The sequence below is a fragment of the Marmota flaviventris genome, chromosome 8 (assembly GCF_047511675.1).
Source record: "Marmota flaviventris isolate mMarFla1 chromosome 8, mMarFla1.hap1, whole genome shotgun sequence".
Taxonomy (NCBI): domain Eukaryota; kingdom Metazoa; phylum Chordata; class Mammalia; order Rodentia; family Sciuridae; genus Marmota; species Marmota flaviventris.
Window position 1 is genome coordinate 76,947,953 of NC_092505.1, and position 22,881 is coordinate 76,970,833.

The window sequence follows — 22,881 nt, forward strand, 5'->3', positions numbered from 1 at the left end:
CCCCTATTCAGTCAGCTTTTCCACCGCTGTGACAAAAAGACCTGACATGAACAATTTTTAGACAAGGAAAAGTTTATTTGCGGGCTCACAGTTTCAGAGGTCTCAGTCCTTAGATAGTCAACTCCATTCCTCAGTGCTCAAGGTGAGGCAGAATATCATGAAGAGAATGGCACATATGATGATCAGGACGGAGGGAGAGAGAGAGACAGACAGACAGACAGACACCACTTGCTAGATACAAAATACGTACCCCAAAGACATGCTGCTAAAGACCCAATCCTCCAGCCACACCCTGCCTGCCTTTAGTTAGCTCTCAAGTGAGTCCATCAGAGGATTCCCTGGTTGGGTTAAGGCTCTTCTAACCCAATCATTTCTCCTTTAAGCCTTGCATTGTTTCACACGTGAGCTTTAGGGGAACACCTAATATCTAAACCATAATACCCCCCTTTTTAATTCCACACTGGTAATAATTCTGGTTCTCTTAATACTCTTTCTAAATAGATTTGACTTTGTTTAGAGTACTCCTGTGCCTTATTACTAATACATTTTGATTCTATACTTTATATAGCTTCAGTCAATATAATACTTTATATAGCTATACTTTATATAGCTTCAGTCCATAGAATCTTTGTAACTATACCCTAACAAAAATAAAATTAATTCTAATAAAAGTACTAGACAATAAATCTCTACTAGCATTTGCTTCTAGCATTTGCCAGAAGAAATCAGTCCATCATTTCAGCCTTATATCCTGGAGCTATTAATTCTTTCTTTGAGATGGAAGTCCTAACATCTGGCTTCTAGTAATATCAAATTAGTAAAAATAATCTAAGGGTCGCCTTATTTAGCAATTTTTGAAAAATTCAAGTACAGAAGAATACCTTTGCAGTTGCAGTTTGTAATTTCTCACTTAAGTTTAACATAATGGAAAATGTAGTGGTTCTTAAGCAATTGAATCAGTTATTTCTTAGAATAAAAGAGGGCCTTTTTGTAGATTTCTCTATTTTTTATCTGAGATTATTTTTCACTAAGACTTTATCAATTTTTTTCTTTTTTTGGTGATACTGAAAATTGAACCCAAGTATTCTACCACTGAGCTACATCCCCAGCTCATTTGCTTTTTACTTTGAAACAGGGTCTCACTGAGTTGCTCAAGCTGGCTTTGAACTTGTGATACTCTCATTTTAGTCTTTTGAGTTGCTGGGATTACAGGTGTACACCACCACTCCCAGTTCTATTTGTTTTCATAGTTTAAAAATATTAACATGCTGAGAAAAAATTGTGTTCAAATCATTCCTTTTTTCCCTCCATGGTAATAGGGATTGAACCTAGAGGTACTCTACCACTGAGCTACATCTGCAACTCTTTTTATTTATTTATTTTTAATTTTAAGACAGGGTCTCACTAAGTTGCTCAGGCTGGCCTCGAACTTGTGATCCTCATGCCTCAGCCTCCCAAGTAGCTAGAATTACAGTTATGCATCTTTGTGCTGGGCAACCAGGTTGATTTCTGAGTTATGCTGAATCTATTTAGCAGTTCTGTTTGTTATACTTCACTTAAACACTCATTGTAGCAGAATAGATTGTATTTAATTTCAATGATCAAAAGTTAGGAATTTAATGAAAATGTTTTAAATTTGATTGTGGTGAAAGTTATACGACTCTGAATAAACAAAAACCAGTTGTAGGGCTGGGGTTGTGGCTTAGTGGTAAAGCACTTTCCTAGCATATGTGAGGCACTGGGTTCAATCCTCAGGACCACATAAAAATAAATAAAGGTACATGTTCCTCTACAACTAAAAAATAAATAAAAAAATTATATTTTCAGGTGAATTGTATAACATGTGAATTATACCTCAATAAAGTGTTATTTTAAAAAGTTAGCAATTTTTCATTTCCTATAAAAATGAAATTAAGACACATTTAAAATTATGCTGCTAAAGTGATTGCTTTCTTTCTTTTTCTCATTAGGATCCTATTGTTAACTTTGAACTTCCAATCCATTTGGAGAAATGGTTTCCTCGTCATGTAATAAAGACCAAACGGGAAGATATTCGAGAGCTCATTTTGAAACTTCATTTGCAGCAGCGCAAGGGCAGCAGTAGCTAGTTAATCTGTACAAACATGACACATATGTTCTCTAAGATTACTGGAAAGCCGCTTACCAGCATTTGTGTTAGCCAGCTCACAGAGAAGAAAATAACTTTCAGTAGTTTTATAAGTCATTGAACAAACATTATTATTTAAAATATAGAAGATATATTATTAGACTTGCTGGACTCTCATAGATGGAGTGGGAATGAGGGTGATATACATAAAACTTATTAGATAGAAATTAAAATTTCATAAGTATTTGATATTTTTCTGATAAATATGCTTGGATTATACAATAGCATATGTAATGTGGGAATGTATTTGTAAATAATAAAACTATGTGATCTGTACTTCCACATGACTGGGTGTTGATGGGAGTTAGGTCCTCCCTGGTGCCAGCCCCAGTGCTTGTCAAATTTGTTGACAAGTCATATTGTATTGTATTTCTGTTCTTTGCAGCTCAAGCATGCAGTATGAATACTGTGTATTTTTTTTTTTAAAGAATTTAGTATCAAGGCTTCAGAAAATGCCATTTACGGCATCCCTTCTGTATAGTGTAAAAAAAAAAATTCATGTTAGGAAGATGATGAAAACTCCTCTTTCAAAGCGCAGCTTATTGTTGTCAACTGCTAAACACAATTGCTCTGCTCTATTTTTTTTCCCATTACTTTTGATGTCTCATGTGGGGAATTTGAGGATTTAGTTCATTTGTTTGGGGTAAAATTGGGAACAAAAAATTAACTGAGTTTTAAAAAATCATATATGTATCCAAACTTAGTTTATTTGAGGTGTAGCTATATAAATATCCACTTACACATTATCAAGAACTGTATATACACAATTTCTGTAAGTATAGAAGATAAAATCGGTGTCTTCATATCTTTAACAAAAATACCCTCAAAGTTCTATTTATTATTTAGAACCAAAATTATAATTTTATAGCTTAGTTTACCCAGTATTCATCTGCAAAGCCAGATTGCTCTCATTGCTTTTATATTTTTAAATTGTAGTTTTTAGAGCCCTGTGATCCGCTATGGATCTTAAACCTATGGCGCTTAATAGTTTATTAAATATTCAGGTAACAGTTCTATTGAATTCATGTGATGATGGTGGTATTATATATGATTAAACACCTTAGAACCTTCTAATGTTATCAGGAATATTTTGAAAGAGACATGATCGTATTGTATTTTCTCAGATAAGAATACTTTTTTAAAGAATATTATTTTAATCTTGTTTTAAGCATCTCTTGGATTTACATTGTAACTGTAAATAAATCAATTAAACAAAAGCAATTTAAGATAAAGTTAAAAAATCTGAATATTTCAAAATCATGTGAATTGAAGTTGTCAGTTATTTTTCAGTGTCCTTAGCTTTTGTTATCTTGTCACCATCTTTATATTGTTAAAGATGTATGTCTTTTGGAGATTGCATATAAAGATGGTTATAATTGCATATTCCATTCCCAATTTATGTGTGTGTTGTGGGGGAGAGACTTTTTTAGGTGACTATTAATTGTTTTGTGCATCTAATTTTGGGGATGCAAGTATACAAGACATCTTGTGATTTCTTAACTTTTTGTTTGTATGTTTTTAAAAAATACCACTGTCCTTTATTATGTTTTGGAAATTAAAATTAATTTTCCTAAATTCATGTGCAAATAATGCTTTGAGGATATCGGTATTTTATATTAAACATTTCCAATTAATTAAATTGAGTTGTAATTTTTTCTAAAGAAGCACAAGCCATTGTTATAAATAAATTTCTAAATGCATGATGTCCTGAGCATACCATGTAACTGCTGCTTACATTAATTTTTCTCCCAACTTTAATAAGTATATACTTAATTTGAATGTCAGTTCAGGGAAATTTTTTAGTACAGGTTGAGCATCCCTAATCAGATAGGAAAAATGTTCCAAAAATTTAAAATCCAGATGTTCCAGAATCTAAAGTTTTTCGAGTACCAATGTAATGCTACAAATGGAAAACTCCACACCTGACCTCATGTGATGGTTCACAGTCAAAACACAGGTACACTAAAAATATTGTGTAAAATTACCTCAGCATATATGTGTATGAAATAAAAATAAATTTTATGTTTAGACTTGTGTCTCATCCCCAAGATATATCAAGGGTCTACAAATGTTCCAAAATCCAAAATTCAAAGTACTTCTGCTCCCAGACATTTCAAATAGGGATATTCAACCTGTAACTACTATTAGCCAACATTCTGCTAAGCACAAAAAATAAACTTTTTAAATTCTTTGAAAAAGAAATGCTCTTATTCCTGAGTAATTTATGGACATACAAATAATTTAAATATTCTCTGGTAAGAACAATGGAGTGTCTTTGGGAACTTGGTGGGGATTGGGGAGGAGTTGTTCAGTTTATAGTGTGTGTGTGTGTATATATGTGTGTGGGTGAATGTGAATGAGGGGAGATAAAGAAGTAGTGAAAAGGGTTGTTAGTGGCCAGAGAAATCATTTGTAAATATTGTACTATTAATTTACAAAGATTGGGATTAAACAAAAAGGCCTTTTTTTAAGTCATATCTAATCACCGGAATAGGATTTTGTAAAAGCTTAATACCTCTTAAAATTAGCTTTTTTTCTTATGTCAAGAAAAAAAAGTTCTACGCATGAAGAGCCCATCCTATTTTGTTCCAGCCTGTATTCTATCCTGATCTTTCCATTGTCTTCTACTTTTAGTTATGAAGAATTATTTATTCATGCTCTAAGTACTTCTCTCTATAACTTATTCTTTTTTAAGAAATTCTTTTTGTAGTTGTAGATGGATGGAATGCCTTTATTTTACTTATTTTTATGTGGAGCTAAGGATCGAACCCAGTGCCTCACATGTGCTAGGCAGGTGCTCTGCCACTGAGCTACAGCCCCAGTCCATTGAGTTTATTCTTGAGGAAGTTTGAGAGGAATTTATAAAATGATGAATCTATTTAGAAACAAATGAACAGGCTGCAGAATTTTTAATACTTTTATTTTTTTAAAAGGTATAGATATTGAGTACAATAGTCCACAATCCCACTTCATTTTCAAAATTATGTTTTGTAGCAGATAATATAACAGATCTTTTTAAGTTCTAAAATTCTCTACTTGGAATATAATTTAGGGAAAAATTTTTTTTTTTTCTTTTCTGTCCTGGAGCTTAAACAAAGGAAAACTGCAAAGCTTGAAATCTCTTTAGACTTTATGATCACTTGTAATACAATGAATATACCATGCATTAGTTCCTAAAGAATTTTCATATTTCTTAATTCTTAACCAGCAACCCCATGACACAGGCAAAGATCATCATACCTAATTTTTTGGGTGGAAAAACCAGCTCAAATATCTTAGGTGATTGACAAAATCAAATATTAAGTGGTAAATCCAGGGTTTGAGCCCAGGTTTTCTGAACATAAGCACAGAAATGTTTCCAAATTGTTGTGATTCTCAAGATTTTTTATTAGCTTTTTGGAGTAGGCCATCAAAAATAATAATTTCCCATTAATAATACTTGTTATCTGAATGTTTCTCTTGTTCTGAATTGTCAGCATAAAATATTCCTTAAGACTTTAAAATTGTGCTTAGTTAATGTAATTTTCAGCTTTTTTTTTCCTCCTCACACAGTTTGGCAAATAAATTTCTTATAAATTTACTGATATTTTATAGGGAAAATTATGCACATGTGTTCAATGGTTATTTATATTTTTTAAACTTTATAAAAGAAGAAAATATAGTTTGAGACTATCTTGAAAAAACATGCTTGAAATACTGAAATACCAACTAGTCTATTTTCCTAATGCATAAAATAACATTGAAGATGACTTAGCTAGTAAAAGATTTTTAAGAGAAATGTTCTCTAGATCATTACAAAACATGTTTTCCCCAGAGAACTCCCAGAGATACATAAAGTAAAATGTAAATTGTTATTTGATATTAAATCTTAGCTTCCACAGGAATTTCAACAAACTTAATTGACTTCTACTAGATTTATATGATAAAAACAACTGTTCTAATACATTTTTATCTGATTCCTTCCTAGTAGAGGATATCCTTTCTTGGTTAACGAGTTCTTCATGTAGATAAAAACCCTGGGCCTCACATTCAATAGCAAATTAATCAACAAAGATATCTTTACGGCTCTCATTTATGTTAAGTGATTACCGTGTGTTGGGCACTATTCTAAGCAATGTTGTGAGGATTAAATTAGTTAATTAGTTTAATCCATCACAGCAGCTCTACCAGTAGTTTGCTTTACTGTTACTATTCCATCTTATGCATAAGGAAGAAGACTGTGGTTACAGTGAATGATTTCCAGATTTTATATTAAAAAGGCAAATTTACAAGATAATAGCTTTCTGACAAAAACTAATGATTGTTTTTTATATAGTTATGTATATTATTGAAGCAGGTAGGTATAGATAGTCTGGGCATTTTTATGCTTACACATCCTAAATCCTAGGAGAACTCAGAATGTATGGATCTATCAAATTTGACTGGTGGATTCAGAAAAGTTGGAAAAGTCAGTGACTTGTACATGAATTGTTTGTAAATGAACCACTTGTTAAAAGCAAGGAGAGTGTTAGTAAAGAGCTTAGCTACCTAGATTAGAATAAAGAAATTGTCTCTCCCCATCTGTTCTAATTAGCTTATCTCGTCTGCTTTCATAGCATGCTGGTTATTTCAGAAAAGAATTGAGAGCTACTTTGAGAAGACACCATTTTATTCACACTAATTTATAATGATTTTGGAGTGGTTGTCCATTCTCAAACACGAACTTTTAAATCTTGGACCTTTCCTGTAACAATTTGTTACTGGAATTTTCAAGGCTTTGTATGCTCAGTTAAGGATTTTGCCCTCTTTTTATTTCTTTGATTTTGGCTCAAATGATTATGTTTCCTCTTTTTGGGAAGATTTCTCTGGGTATTTTGATATTTGTTCTGATAGAAGGAAACCTTCCAGCATTAACAGGTAATTTAAAAGTCTGTTTGTTTTATCTACATAGCTGTAGTATATTTTCTTAAAAATAGCATTATTTGATGTGATTGAAATTGAATAAATAGTACTCTATTAGTCTTTGATATTTCTTTATTTAAAATATCTGCAGTAACTTGAGTCTTCCTCTTGATTACTAATTCCTGGCTCAGTCCCACTTCCCCTTATTTCTTGTGTTGAAATTGGATATATACTTGATTTCAATAACAATCTTAGAGTAAAGGAGTAGAAATTAAATGGAAAATATTGAAAACTTCACTCCTTTCCTTCTTAGACATGCAAGCCTGTCTATAATATGAGTATCAATTTCAAAATCCAAATGTGGCACAAGTGTCAGTTTTGTTTTTAGTTGCCTTTTGTGCCCTATCTTATGCCTCATCAAACGCCTTGATTGTGCTTTCACTCTATAGTACAAACCTACTTGTTTTTTGAAGAGATCCAAGAAACCAAGAGTGCAGTTTCTTTTCTCCTGCCCAAAGAATCTACAGACCGTTCTCTACCTGCTGAGAAGAAGCAGCTTCTGGACCACAGAGAAGCTGAAAGACCTTGGTTCCTTAGAAGGCGGCGATCTATTTTGTTTCCTAATGGAGTAAAAATCTGCCCAAATGAAAGTGTGACAGAGGCTGTGGCAAACCATGTGAAGTATTTTAGAGTTCGAGGTAAGAAAACATCCTAATCCTTGGGATCCCATAAAGAAATTCAAACATTATTCCATTACATTGATTAGTATCACATCGTAAGTCAAAACTTGTGATAATTTAGACAAAACTGAGCCAAATATTATCTATTTGCTATGAGCAAAGAACTTGCTAAGAATATAGTAGTAATATGATTTCAGAGGGAAATTTACGTCACTCTGAAATATGAAAAGTTTTAAATCTTTTAAGCACTTCAAGAATACTGGTTTGTATTGCTGGAGGAATTAATTTTGCTTCTCTCCATTACAATAATTTACCTAAATACACTCACAGATTATATTTGCCAAGGTACACTCACTTGCCTCCCTATTGATGAAAATATAATCAATTTATTTTGTAGTTTAGACATTCTACAGATTGATGTCTAGTTAGGACATATAAAAATTTTTATGTCTGAAATGATAGCACTTCTTATGGTCCCTAAAGCATGATAAGTTGGATTTTATTATTTTTTTTAAACAGTATGAGCCTTGAACTTATGCCTTTTTGTCATGTGAATTCACTCTCTTTCTTACATTTACTAACATTGCTTAGTTGACCTTACTATGTCTCTTAGTCCTTTGGAGGATTTCCATGCTCTGCTTTTTGCTGTTCAACAGCCAATAAAAAGCCATAATATGGATGCAATGTTAGTAAGCTAAAGTGGAGATAAATGATGAAATGATAATGAAATCAGGCTTGTTCAGGCATGCATTCATTCATTTTTATAACAAATGTTTAGTAAGCATTTGCTATCTTCCAGGCACTAGGTTAGATGAGCCTCTTCTGAGCTACTATTATCAAATTATTTTTCTCTTCTTTGTCCTTATTTTCCATACCACATTAATAAAATAAAACAAATTTAGTATCAGATATTATGTATATTTGATGTTTTTGTTTGTAAATTGGTAAAATGTATAGCAGCTCTTTTTTTAGTATATTTATATTTCTTCATTGTATTTGGGGACCATCAAAAATTAATAAGCAATATGCTTTTCTTTTACTTTGTTGTTCTTTTTTATAGAACCATATCAAACTCAGGGCCTCATGCATGCTAAGCAAGCAGTCTATCACTAAGCTTTATCTCCATCCCTTTTCCTTTTCCTTTTCAAATGAGATTCATTGACCTGACATTTTGTAAATAGGACATAACCAGGAATGGGAAATTTCAAAGAGAATAGAAAGAGAATAAAGGAACTGAAAGTGAATTAGAAATACAATGATTTGTGCTATCTGGATTTTTGCTTTGTATTATTTTTAAATAGATCATCATATTTAGATATCTCAGCTGCTGGTTAATAGTGAAGAGAAAAGGACCAGTCACTTAAGGAACTAGTAATACTTTGTGATTGTTTTGCTCTTGTTTTTATAAATTCAAGAGATACTATTGAAAAAGAAGCCAACAAAAAGAAAAATAAGTCATTCTTGGAATAATAGATTTTAAAATGTGGATGGTAGGAATGAAGTCATTGAAAAGAGACTTCATAAAACTAAAATGATTGACCTAGCACATCAAGATTAAAACAATGTTTATATAACTGTTACTGTCGTGATTAAAAAAAAAAACCCAATATTTCATTTGTTTTTCATTTGGGGAAAATGAATATTTCAACTAGGTCTTGATTTTGAAGAGATAATTTGGATTATAGCCTTAAAGTCAAATATTTGAAACTTGAAGGGAGGGATATATCTACTGTTCAATTTGTCCTAATAATTTTCCCAGTTTTTCCTTAATAGAGAATTTGGCATCAATTGCTAGTTGGTGCAACGAATTTGAACAACAACAAACTTGCATCTTCCATATTAGAAAGCAATTGCATTTAGATTAATATTCAGTAAAATCAAACGAATAGGATACTTAGAAATGAATGTCATTAATAGTCCCCTTTTTTAAAAATCATTTTTGCAGCTGAAACTTTTAAAGACAGCTTTGATGGATTATAGGCATTTAAAGTAAACTTTGATTAGTTTTGACAAATATATTTACTCTTGAAGTCATCACTACAATTAAAATAAGGAATTTGTCTTTTCCATTAATTCTAAATGATTCTTCTTGATCCTTTCTAATTCCTCCTTCCCTTAACTGCATCTCTTTCAATACTGAGGCTATCTATCTATTATCTATCTATCTATCTATCTATCTATCTATCTATCTATCTATCTATCTATCTGTCTTTATGTATTAGTTTGCATTTCTATAGTTGCACATATAAATAAAATAGTATGTGCTCTTTTTGTCTTTTTTACTCAGTATAATTATTTTGAGATTAATCCATGATTCTTTTGTGTAGCAATAGTTTATCTTTTATTTTTGAGTAGTATTCCATTTTGTGAACACACCCCAATTTGGGATATTTGGGTTGTTTTTAGTTATTAGCAATTATGAAGAAAGCTATTATGACCATTTGTATTCAAGTTTTTGTTTGAACATGTTTTCATTTCTATTGAGTAATTGTAGCATGGCTAGGTCACATGACAGGTATTTATTTAACTTTTAAAAAATACTTATTTTTTAGTTGTAGTTGGACACAATACCTTTATTTTATTTATTTATTTTTATGTGGTGCTGAGGATCGAACCCAGGGCCTCACACATGCTAGGCAAACACTCTACTGCTGAGCCACAACCCCAGCCCTATTTATTTAACTTAAAAAAAAAAAAAAACCAAAAAACTGTCAAATTGCTTTCCAGTATGACTGCATTATTCTCACAGTTTTAGATCTCTAGTTTTTCTACATCCTTTCAACACTTGGTGTGTGACAGTCTTTTTTTTTTTTTTTTTTAACCTTTATTTTATTTGTTTATTTATATGTGGTACTGAGGATCGAACCTAGGGCCTCATACGTGGGAGGCAAGTGCTCTACCACTGAGCCACAACTCCAGTCCTGTTGTCAGTCTTTTTAAATGTTAGTCATTCTAATGCATGTATATTTTTTTTGTGGCTTTAATTTGCATTATCTTAATGACAAATGGTTTTGACCACATTTTTATTTATGGGTAGAGCACATTTTTATATCTTTTTTTTTTTTGTATATGAAGAGTGCATTCAAATATGTTGTCTATTTAAGATACTGGACTGTAGATACTTGGGAGGCTAAGGCAAAAGAATCCTAGTTTTGAGGCCAGCCTCAGAAATTTAGCAAGAATCTGTCTGAAAATAAAAAATAAAAGAGACTGAGGATATATAGCTCAGTGGTAGAGCATCCCTTGTTCAATCCCAGCACCACCACCACCAACAACAAAAAACAATGAAGGCTATTATTGAATTGTAACAATTCTTAATATATTCTGAATACTAGTTCTTTGATATATGTTTTGCACACATTTTTCCTAATTTTTACTTTTTATTTTCTTAATGATATCTTTTGAGGAGCAGAAGTTTAATTTTGATAAAGTCCCATTTATCATTTTTTGTTGGGGGGGAATTATGTTTTTGGTGTTGGATCCAAGTTTGTTTAACCCAAGATCATGAAGTTTCCTCCTATTTTTTCCTATAGAAATTTAAATTTTTAGGTCTGTATATTTAAGTCTATGATCTACTTTGAGTTAATGATGTATATGATACGTATGGATCAATGCTGATCTTTTGTATATACATGTAAGTTGTTCTAGCATTATTTACTAAAAAGATAATTTGTTCTTGCCAGTATACCTATATAATCTTCTGCATAAACTTCTGTATATTTCTATATTCTTCATTTTGTTCCACTGATCTATTTGTCTACTTTTGTATGGATTCCCATTATTTTTTTTTTCTTTTGGGTACCGGGGACTGAACTCAGGGGCATTCAACCACTGAGCCACATCCCCAGTACTAGCTTGTATTTTATTTAGAGACAGGGTCTCACTGAAGTTCTTAGCACCTTGCTGTTGCTGAAGCTGGCTTTGAACTTGTGATCCTCCTGTCTCAGCCTTCCAAGCAGCTGGGACTATAGAGTGCACCACTGTACCCAGCCAATTCCCATTATTTATTACTGTAAACATTAAAATAAGGAAACCATATAGTGTAAATTCTTATATTTTATTATTTATTATATTTATTGGTTATGCTAGATCCTTTGTACTTTATACAAATATAAAATCCTTTGTACTTTTTATAAATATAAAACCAATCTTCTAATTTATACAAAAAAAGGTTGCTGAGATTTTGATTGTGATTGCAAGTTTAAAGATCAATTTGGGATCCTGTCATCTTAAGAACATTGAGTCTTCTGATGTATGAACATGATGTATTTTTCAATTTATATTCAGATCTTCAATTTTTCCCAACAATGCTGTATAATTATTTATATTTTCTTTTTTGTTCATTTATTTGTTAATTCACACATGCAACCTTAATTCATAATGATTCTGCCAGTTACTGTAATAACCACAATAATAAAGTCAATGTAGAATATGCAGAAATAAAGTATGTACAAGGTGTATATGTGGGAAGGACATATGTGAGAATATATATCCATGCCTGGGTTAGTAGAAGCCAGTTGAACTGAGTTTTGAAGAATGGGTTGGTATTTTCCAGAGAAAATATGCAGGGTCTTGGAACTCAAAAGCTAGGTATAGTTCTATATATTTAAAATGTACTGTGCAAGGGGTAGAGTCCCAATGGATTTGGCCATATCTGACCCACACATAGTGTTGCCAGATTTAGCAAATAAAAATTCAGGGCACTGAGTTAAATTTGAATTTCAGGTAAATAACAATCTTTTAAGTGTATGTATGCCCCATGTAATATTTGATCTGCAGGTTTGCTGGCTCTGTCTTTAGGAAAATTGTTCTATTTTTAAAATTCTGTTTTTTCTTTATTGAAACAGGAATAAATACTACCACTACTACTACTACTACTAATAATAATAATAATAATGTCTTTAAGGATATATTGGCTAAGAGTTCTGGGGTTATTGTAGATCCTAAGTAAATGACATTGTCATTGATTAAATGGTAGGAGTATATAACTAATGTTTTATTCAGTGCATAGATCATGCACATTTTATCAGATTTTGTCTTTAAGGATTTCACATTTTTTTCCTGCTATTGTTAATGATTGCAGGAAAATTTTAATTTCTGATTGGTCCCTGCTAGTATGTAGAAATATAACTGATTTTCATATATTGATCTTTAATCCTGCAACTTTGCTAATCTCCCTTATTAGTTTTAGTACCTTCTTCATGTATTCCTTAGGGTCTTCTCCATGGATGGTTATTTTATCTGAAGAGTTTTCATGTTTTCTAATATGTTTGCATTTTATTTCATTTTCTTGCCTTAATGAACCAAAATTGAATGTTCCACATGCTTTGGTCTTTACAATTCCAAAAGGAAAATATAGCAGCCCTAAAAAAATGACTCCTCCTTACTGAATTTCTAGATTTATATGTATTAGATAAGAAACCAGCCTGAGACCTAGGAGTAGTGTTGAAGACAGATTAAATGCTGGCATTTCCTTCTTCAGAATATTGTCATCATATTTTCCCTTTCTCTACCAGTCCAGGGCAGGGATTATCTCTGTCAGAGGAGAAGCATTTTTAGATTGGTTATCTTCTGTAAGACAGAAGGTTATCATGAGCAGTAACTAAAGGCTAATGAAACTTTTTTTTTTTTTTTGGCAAGGATGGTGTTCTAAAGAGGCCTTGTGATAGGTCAAATAGTGAAGTATGTGGCATTTGTTGAACCATATCCTCAGAATTTAGGTGTATATTTAGTTATAAAAGAAACTCGTAATATTTATTCCAAAGTGGTTGTACTATTTTACATTTCTATAAAAAAAATGAGGGCTATGTTTGCTCTAAAGTCCTGCTAAATTTTGGCATTGCCCATGTAAAAAGTTTCAACCATTCTTGCTTGTACGTGGAGACTTTAATTTTCTCTGAACGACGAATGATGGTGAACACTTTTTTTTTCTTAAAATTTTTTTTAGTTGTAGATAGACACACATATCTCTGTTTATTAATTTATTTTTTATGGGGTGCTGAGGATCAAACCCAGTGCCTCATGCATGCGAGGCAAATGCTCTACCACTGAGCTACAGCCCCAGTCTGTTGAACACTTTTTAACATGCTCATTGGCTATTTTATATTTCTTCCTTTGTGCAATGGCTGTTTTAGTCCTTGTCTGTTTTAAAAATTGCATTGTTTGGGGCTGGGGTTATAGCTCAGCGGTAGAGCACTCACCTCACACGTGCGAGACCCTGGTACCACATAAAAATAAATAAGTGAAATAAAGATATTGTGTCCAACTACAACTAAAAAAATAAATACAAAAACTGCATTATTTATTTTATAATTAGGGAATTGTAGCAATTTTAGAAATATCCCAAATATCAATTCTGTGTTAGATATATCTATTTTGAATATTATCCTCCATGCATAGCTTGCCTATTAATTTATACTAATAGCATCTTGGTTTTTTTTTTTTTTCAGTACTGGGGATTGAACTTGGGTACTAAGACACTGAGCCACAACCCCAGCCCTAATAGTATCTTTTGATAAGGGGAGACTTCACAGTTTGATAAATTCTAATTTATCATTTTTAAATAATTGTTGTTTTCTGTATCCTGTGAAACTTCTGCATATCCCCAAGACATGCAGATATTCTTCCACATTTTCTTTTAGAAATTTTATAGTTTTAGCTGTCATATTTCAATATTTTTATATGTAAAGTATGAAGTAAAGGTTGAGATTAATTTTCTTCTTTCCCTATGGATATATAATTATTTTGTCTAACAATTTTTTATAATTTCTCTGAATCACTTCATTTCAGAACCAGATGTTATAGGCATTCACTTTTTTTTGTTCTTGTTTTTACTGATCTAGACGTTTACCTTTGCATTATCTTTCGGTACATACTTAACTTTTGTTTGAATTTTTTTTTTAAATCTAATAAAATTTATTTTTATTAATTTTAGACCAGTATGGGTAAGGATACAAAATAATGAAATAATAAATATATAAATAATTTCCAATAGTAATGAATTCTCTCTCTCTCTCTCTCTTTTTAGATTCACTGTGGTATGTTCATATATGTACATGGGAAAGTTATGTCAGAGTCATTCCATTGTCATTCCTATTCCTTCCCTTCCCTTCATTCTCCTTTGTCTAATCCACTGAACTTCTTCCCCTCACCATCCCTGGTTTTGGGTTAGCATCTATATAACAGAGAGAACATTTGACCTTTAGTTTTTTGGTATTGACTTATTTCACTTAGTGTGATAGTCTCCAGATCCATACATTTACTGGTGAATGTCATAAAGTCATTCTTCTTTATGGCTGAGTAATATTCCATGGGGTGTGTGTGTGTGTGTGTGTGTGTGTGTGTGTGTGTGTGTGTATTGTATATGGACACATGTACATTTAGTTGTATATGGACACAATAACTTTATTTTATTTATTTACTTATTTTTTGAGGTGCTGAGGATCGAACCCAGTGCCTTACACATGCTAGGCCAGTGCTCTACCACTGAGCCAAAACCCCAGTCCTACCACAATTTTTTTATCCATCTGTTGATGGGCATTTGGGTTGGTTCCATAACTTAGCTATTGTGAAATGTGCTGCTATCATATTAATGTAGCTGCATCACTGTAGCATGCTGATTTTAAATCCCTTGAATACACACTGAGGAGTGGTTATAACTGGGTTAAATGGTGATTCCATTCTTCGTTTTTTTGAAGAATCTCTATTCTGCTTTCCATAGTGGTTGCACCACTTTTCATTCCCACCAGCAATGTATGAGTGTACCTTATTGTTACTTATATCCTTGATAATAGCCATTCTGGTTGGAGTGAAGTGAAATCTCAATGTAATTTTACTTTGCATTTCTCTAATTGCTAGAGATGTTGAACATTTTTTCATGTATTTGTTGACTATTTTAGTCATCTTTTTCACTGCTATGACTAAAAGATCTGGCCAGAACAATTTTAGGGAAGAAAAGTTCTTTTGAGGGCTCACGGTTTCAGAGGTCAGAGTCCATAGAAGGCTGGCTTCATTCCGTGGGGCTCGAGGTGAGGCAGAACATCATGGCAGAAGAATGTGGCAGAGGGAAACAGCTCACATGATTGTCAGGAAGCAAAGAGAGAGATTTCTACTTGCCAGATACAAATATATAACCTGATACCATGCCCCCAATTCCCACCTCCTCCAACCACACTCTACCACTTCAGTTACCACTAAGTTAATCCATATCAGGGGATTAATTCACTGATTAGATTAATCAGGATTAATTTGCTGATTGGGTTAAGACTCTCACAACCCAATCATTTGTCCTCTGAACCTTCTTGCATAGTATAACGTGAGCTTTTGGGGGACACCATATCTAAACCATAACACTGTTCATGTTTTCTCTTTTGAGAAGCATATTATTAGTTCCTTCGCCCATTTATTGATTGAGTTTTTTTGTTTTATTGGTGTTAAGCTTTTTAAGTTATTTGCATATCCTGGAAATTAACATCTTATTCAAGGTGTAGGTGGCAAAGATTTTCTCCTGTTCTGTAGGCTCTCACATCACACTCTTGATTGTTTCCTTTGCTGTGAAGAAAATTTTTAATTTGATACCATTTAATTTATTGATTTTTTTTTCTTTTTTTATTGGTTGTTCAAAACATTACAAAGCTCATGACATATCATCTTTCATACATTTGATTCAAGTGGGTTATGAACTCCCATTTTGCCCCAAATACAAGTTGCAGAATCACATCATTTATTTATTTTTAAAATTTTACTTCTTGCACTTTAGGATTCTTGTTGAGTGGTTCTTAAACTGATATATTGGAGTGTTGGGCCTACATTTTCTTCTAGTAGGTGTAGAGTTTCTAGTCTAATAATTATGACTGTGAGCCACTTTGAGTTGAGTTTTGTGCAGGGTGTAAGGGAGTTAAACTTCATTCTACTACATAAGGATTTCCAGTTTTCCCAGCACCATTTTTGAAGAGACTGTCTTTTCTCCAATGTATGTTTTTGGCACCTTTGTCTAGTCTAATTTGAGATATCTGTGTTTATATGGGTTTGTCTCTGTCTTTTATTCTATTTCATTGGTCTTGCTGCGGGTTTTGGTGCTAACCCTGCTGTTTTTGTTACTGTAGCTCTGTAGTATAATTTAAGATCTAGTGTTGTGATGCTTCCTGCTCTGCTTTTTTCACTAAGGATTGATTTGGCTATTCTGGGCCACTTAGCTTTCCAAATGAATTTCATGACTGGTTGTTCTATTTCTACAAAGGATGTTATTGGAATTTTAATATGAATTGCATTAATTCTGCATAGCGATTTTGGTAATATGGCAATTTTGAGAATTTTAGTTTTGCCTATTCAAGGGCATGGGAGATTTTTCCATCTTTAAGGTCTTCTTCAATTCGTTCCTTTTAATTTTTTTTAGCTTTTAAAAAAATTGTTCTAAGTAGTTATACACAACAACAGAATATATTTTGATTCATTATACACAAATGGAACATGACTTTTCATTTCTCTGACTGTATATGATGTACAGTCACACCACATGTTCAGTCCTACATGTACCTAGGGTAGTGATGTTCATCTCATTCCACCATTGTTCCTGCCTCCATGCCCCTGCGCCCCGCCCCCACCATTATGGATCATCATCTTCTTATCAGAGAGAACATTCAGATTTTGTTTTTTTGGGATTGGCTTTCTTCACTTAGCATGATAGTCTCCAACTCCATCCATTTACCTGCAAATGCCATAATTTTGTTCTCTTTAAATTCTGAGTAATATTCCATTGCATATATGTACCACAGTTTCTTTATCCATTCATCTGTTGAAGGGCATCTAGGTTGCTTCCACAATTTAGCTATTGTGAATTGAGCTGTTATGAACATTGATGTGGCTGTGTCACTGCAGTATACTGATTTTAAGTCCTTTGTGTATAGACCAAGGATTGGAGAGCTGGATCAAATGGTGGTTTCATTTTTTTTTTTTTTTTTTTGGTGGTTCTGGGGATTGAACCCATGGCCTTGTGCATGTGAGGCAAGCACTTTACCAACTAAGCTAAATCCCCAGCCTTCAATTCCTTCTTTAGTTTTCTATAGTTTTCATTGTAGATATCCTTTACCTCTTTTGTTAGATTGATTCTCAAGTTTGTTTATTTGTTTTGAGGCTATTGTTAATGAGATAGTTTTCCTAATTTCTCTTTGAGCTTATTCATCATTGCTGTATAGGAATGCAGTTGATTTATGGGTGTTGATTCTGCTACTTTGCTAAATTCATTTATGAGTTCCCCCCAATTTTCTGGATCTTCTAAATATGGATCATGTTGTCAGCAAATAGTTTGAGCTCTTCTTTTCCTATTCATATCTCTTTAATTTCTTTCTTTTGCCTAATTGCTCAGGCTAGAATTTTAAGGACTAGGTTGAATAGAAGTGGTAAAAGAGGGCATCCTGTCTTGTTCCAGGTTTTTAGAGGGAGTGATTTCAGTTTTTTCCATTCAGAATGATGTTGGCCTTCGTTTATTGTTTAAGGCTTTTACAATGTCAAGATATATTCCTACTATCTCTAGTTTTAAAAACATGAATAAATGCTGTATTTTGTCAAATGCTTTTTCTGCTTTTATTGATAATCATGTGGTTCTTTTCTTTAAGTATAATTGATGTGGTCAATTATATTTATTGATTTCTGTATGTTGAACTGATCTTGCATCCCTGGGATGAACCCCACTTAATCATGGTGCACTATCTTCTTAATGTCCTTTTCTATGCAATTTGCCAGTGTTTTATTAAGAATATTGCATCTATGTTCATCAAGATTATTGGTATATAGTTTTCTTTCTTTTCTTTGTCATTTTTTCCCCCTCAGGGTATTAGTAGCTTCATGGAATGAATTTTGAAGGGTTCCCTCCTTTTCTACTTTGTGAAATAATTTGAGAAAGATTGGTGTTAGTTCTTCTTTGAAGGTCTGGTATAACTGGGCTGAGAATCTGTGTGGTTCTGGGATTTTCTTTGTTGATAGGCTTTTGATGGCATCTTCAATTTCATCACTTGAAATTAATCTGTTTATATTTTCTATATCCTCCTGATTCAACTTGGGTAGGTCATACCTCCTTAGAAATTTGTCAATGTCTTCTAGATGTTCTAATTTATTGGAGTATAAATTTTCAAAATAATTTCTTATTATTGTCTGTATTTCAGTAGTTTCCATGGTGATATTTTCATTTTCATCACAAATTTAATAGTTTGAGTTTTTCCTCTCTTTTTTTTGGGGGGGGGGGGCGGCGGGGTTAGCTTGGTGCTAAGGATTTATCAATTTTATTTATTTATTTTCAAAGAAACAACTTTTTGTTTGGTTGTTGTTTTTTTTTTTCAATTTCAATTTCAATTTTGGGTCTAATTTAATTATTTCCTGTCTTTTAGTAATTTGGTATTGATTTATCCTTCTTTTTCTATGGCTTTGAGATGTAATGGTAGATTATTTATTTGGTGACTTTCTGTTCTTTTAATGAATGAGCTCAAAGCTATGAACTTTCCTCTTAGAACTGCCTTCATAGTGTCCTGAGATTTTGATATGTTGTATCACTATTCTCATTTACCTCTTAAGTACTTTTTTATTCCACCCCTGATTCTTCTGCTATCCATTGGTCATTCAATAGCGCATTATTTAGTCTCCAGGTGTTAGAGTAATTTTTTTCTTCTAATAATAGATTTCTAATTTTATTACATTATGATCTGAAAGAATTCAGTGTATTATCTCTATTTTTCTTGTATTTTCTTTTTTTTGGTACTGGGGATTGAACCTAGGGGCACTTAACCACTGAGCCACATTCCCTGCCCTTTTATATTTGATTTAGAGACAGGGTCTTATTAAATTTCTACGGGCCTCATTACATTGCTGAGGCTGGCTTTCAACTCACACTCCTCCTGTCTCAGCCACCCCAGCCACTGGAATTACAGGTGTGTACCACTGTGCCCAGCTATTTTTTTTTTTTTTTGTATTTTCTAAGAGTTGCCTTGTGTCCTAAAATGTGTTCTATATTAGAAATTGTTCTATGTGCTGCCAAAAAGAAAGTGTATTCAGCCACTGAATGAAATATTCTATATATGTCTGTTTAGTCTAAATAATTATTAATTAATTTTTTTAGTTCTGTAGCTTTTTAATTAAATTTTTGTTTAGAAGATCTATCTAGTGATGAGAGGTGTGTCGTGGCTTATTTGATTCTTGATATTGAGAAGGGTGTGTTTATACTCAGATATTCCATTGTTTGGGCCATAAATATCATATATTTTGTAATACAGTCTTTTTAGTTGTGAATTCTTTTAACTTTTCTTTTTCATGGAAGGTTTTTATTTCATCTTCAAATCTGAAGCTTAATTTTGCTGGATATAGTATTCTTGGGTGGCATCCATTTTCTTTCAGAGATTGGTGTATATTTTTCCAAGACCTCCTAGCTTTTAGGGTTTGGGTTCGAAAATCAGCTGAGATCCAAATTGTGACCACAATTAGAGGATCCAGATTCTCTAATAGATCATCTAATGGATTTGGATCCTCTAATTATGACAAGTTGTTTTTCTCTAGCAGCTTTCAAAATTCTATCATTATTCTGTATGTTAGGCATTTTCATAATAATGTGCCTTGGAGTGGGTCTGTTATAATTTTGTATATTTGAAGTTCTGTATTTGATTTTCCTTTTCATTCTTAATTTTTTTGAAATTTTCTGATATTATTTCATTGAAAAGATCGCACATTCCTTTAGTTTGTACTTTAGAGCCTTTATCTATTCCTATGAATCTTTTATTTGACCTTTTGATATTTTCCATATTTCTTAAAAATTCTGTTCAGGATCTCTTCATGGTCAACTTTATTTTCAAGATTATAACTCAAACTAAACAACTACAGTTCATACCCCTCCTTCGGCATTTATTTCACATCTTTCTCTTTCTCCTACCCACTACTCCCTTCTTTTCACTTTCTCTCTCCCTTACTCTCTCATTTCCCTTGTCCATTGAACTGTTCCTAACCACTCTGGAGTCAAGAGACTGGAATCATAATTACAGCTCCATTAAAACACACACACACACACACACACACACACACACACACTGTCTTCATTGCCTGAAAGTCTGTCTTCCAAGCATCCAGTCTTTTAGTAATGCTTTCCATTGACTTTTTAATTTGGCTTATTGACTCCTTTATTTTGAGGATTTCTGATTGATTCTTCCTCTGGATCTCTATCTTTTACTTCTCGTATTTTCTCTCTGATTTCACTCCTTATGTTGTCTTTTACCTCATAGATCAGTTTGTCTTGAATTTTCTAAATTTCTGATCTGATATTTCCTCCACTGTGTTGTCAATGGATTCTGTAATTGAGATATTTTGGTTTGTTTGTGATGGTTTTTTTCCTTGCTTTTTCATATTGTGTGGCTATCCATCTTTTAGTATGAATCTGAGACAGCTGAATTTCTACTCTATGAAATTACAGTGTCCCATAAGGTTTCTAGTACCTCATGATTAGGGGGAGACAAATATTAACAATAACCAATGCAAACAATATACATCATTGAACTAAGTAATTAGTTCCTACTATGACATCTACGATGTGAATTGGCACAACAAACAGAAATGGTATGATAAGCAATTTCCAATAGTAAAAACAATAAGTTTGCAAAAGTGTTTGCAATTTCAAATGGTGGACAGGGAGAATGTAGAAGAGATGTAGGATGATTATGATGAAGGCATAGAGAAAATAGAAGTAAAATATTAAAGGAAGAGCGAATAGAATTTGGCTGTTAGCAAAGAAAGGAAAAAGAAAGAGAATCAAGAGAATTAAGTAAAAACAATATAAAACCAAACCAAAATACCCTAATAAAACCCCCTAGATCTGAAAAGATAGCGTCATCAAAAATAGCTGCCTTCAAAAATGTTAGAAATAAGAAAATAGACACAAATATGTATATGTATAAATGTCCATGAAACATTCAGTATACAAACAATCCAAAAATGAAGAAAGAAAGAAAGAGAGAAAGAAGGAAAGCAAGAAAGAAAAGAAATAAAAAAAGAAGAAAAAAGTTCTTAATGAAAATTAAGGAATTGTTTCTGTTACAGTGTTCAGAAATTGTCAGTTGAGAATATATGTTCACTGTCTGTTCCCAAATGTCTTTTCATTTTTTTTCCTTGAAGTATGTATTGTATGTTTGAATAGGGGCCTCAGGTTGTCAAATCCTTCCTCTGTTTGTGTTGTTTGTCAAGTTGCTACTTGGAGTTCAAAAATTCTCAGTTCCCTTCTCAGCAGTACGAGGTGGAGAGGGTTGGAGTGTGTTATCTGCTCTACTCTCAGGGTGGAATCACTGTAGACTTCTGTAAGAGGAGTTCCCAGAGACAGACCTCCTGAAGATAGGGGTTAGTTCTAGGTAGGCACAGGGTGCTTCCTGGAGTGCCGATTGGTCTGAAGATTTTAAATCAGTGTACCTCCAGGGCCCAGAAACTGCTGATCCATACTTGGAGACTGTACCCCTGGAGTCTACCCTGAGTTGCACTCATACCTCAGAGGAGCCAATCCTTTGCCCCCTTCTCCACCCATGGATCCTGCCCTTCCTGGCCTCCTGGGCTCAGTCCCCAATCACAGTCATTCCTGGATACCTAGTCAAATCCTGACCTGCCCCAGCTGGTTCTGAGAGCTGCCAGACTCAAAGAGAGGGAGGGACCTGGGATCTCTCAGGTCTCTACTCCCCTTATTCTCCTGGTTAATACACCCTCTATGCTTAATTTTCTCCTGGTTTCCTAGGGTTCACTATGAGTTGTGTGGCAGGTGTCTGCCAGTTCTTCATTTTGGACCCAACTTGGCTTTCCAGATATGGGCTCCTAAACTCACTCCTATAGCCACTGGTGTCCTTAGCATAGTGAAAAGATGGCTCTTCCCTTGGCTCTCCACACACAACCGGGAGATGAGTGGTGTCTTTACCACATGCAAGTATAGTGTAGTACGTCCTCTGGATCAGTTCACCAGATCTGATCCTTGATCTCTGATTTCTCCATACCAAGACACACCATAGTACCATCTGAAATGCGAGTTCTCATAGTCTCACTCCCCACTTTGTCCAGTGCGGATCATCTCCTGCAGGTGTGGGTGTGGGCTGAGGGCTTTCTTCTTTTATTTTATTATCTACAACCTATACAACCTTCTGAGTTCAT

General features: G+C 33.2%; 2 protein-coding genes across 8 annotated transcripts in view; both read left to right on the plus strand.

Moving 5' to 3' along the window:
• Positions 1-3,867, plus strand: part of Senp7 (SUMO specific peptidase 7) — a 177,301-nt gene extending 173,434 nt beyond the window's left edge. For all 7 annotated transcript variants that reach the window (XM_071615396.1, XM_071615397.1, XM_027943177.2 and 4 more), the window contains one exon: positions 1,971-3,867. In XM_071615396.1, coding sequence (XP_071471497.1) covers positions 1,971-2,108 — 138 coding nt within the window. In that variant the 3' untranslated portion in view covers positions 2,109-3,867. The remainder of the gene's footprint in view (positions 1-1,970) is intronic.
• A 3,111-nt stretch (positions 3,868-6,978) lies between these two features.
• The window catches only part of Impg2 (interphotoreceptor matrix proteoglycan 2), an 89,243-nt gene continuing 73,340 nt past the window's right edge, over positions 6,979-22,881 (plus strand). The window contains exons 1-2 of the mRNA XM_071615827.1: positions 6,979-7,063; positions 7,498-7,746. Coding sequence (XP_071471928.1) covers positions 6,979-7,063; positions 7,498-7,746 — 334 coding nt within the window. The remainder of the gene's footprint in view (positions 7,064-7,497; positions 7,747-22,881) is intronic.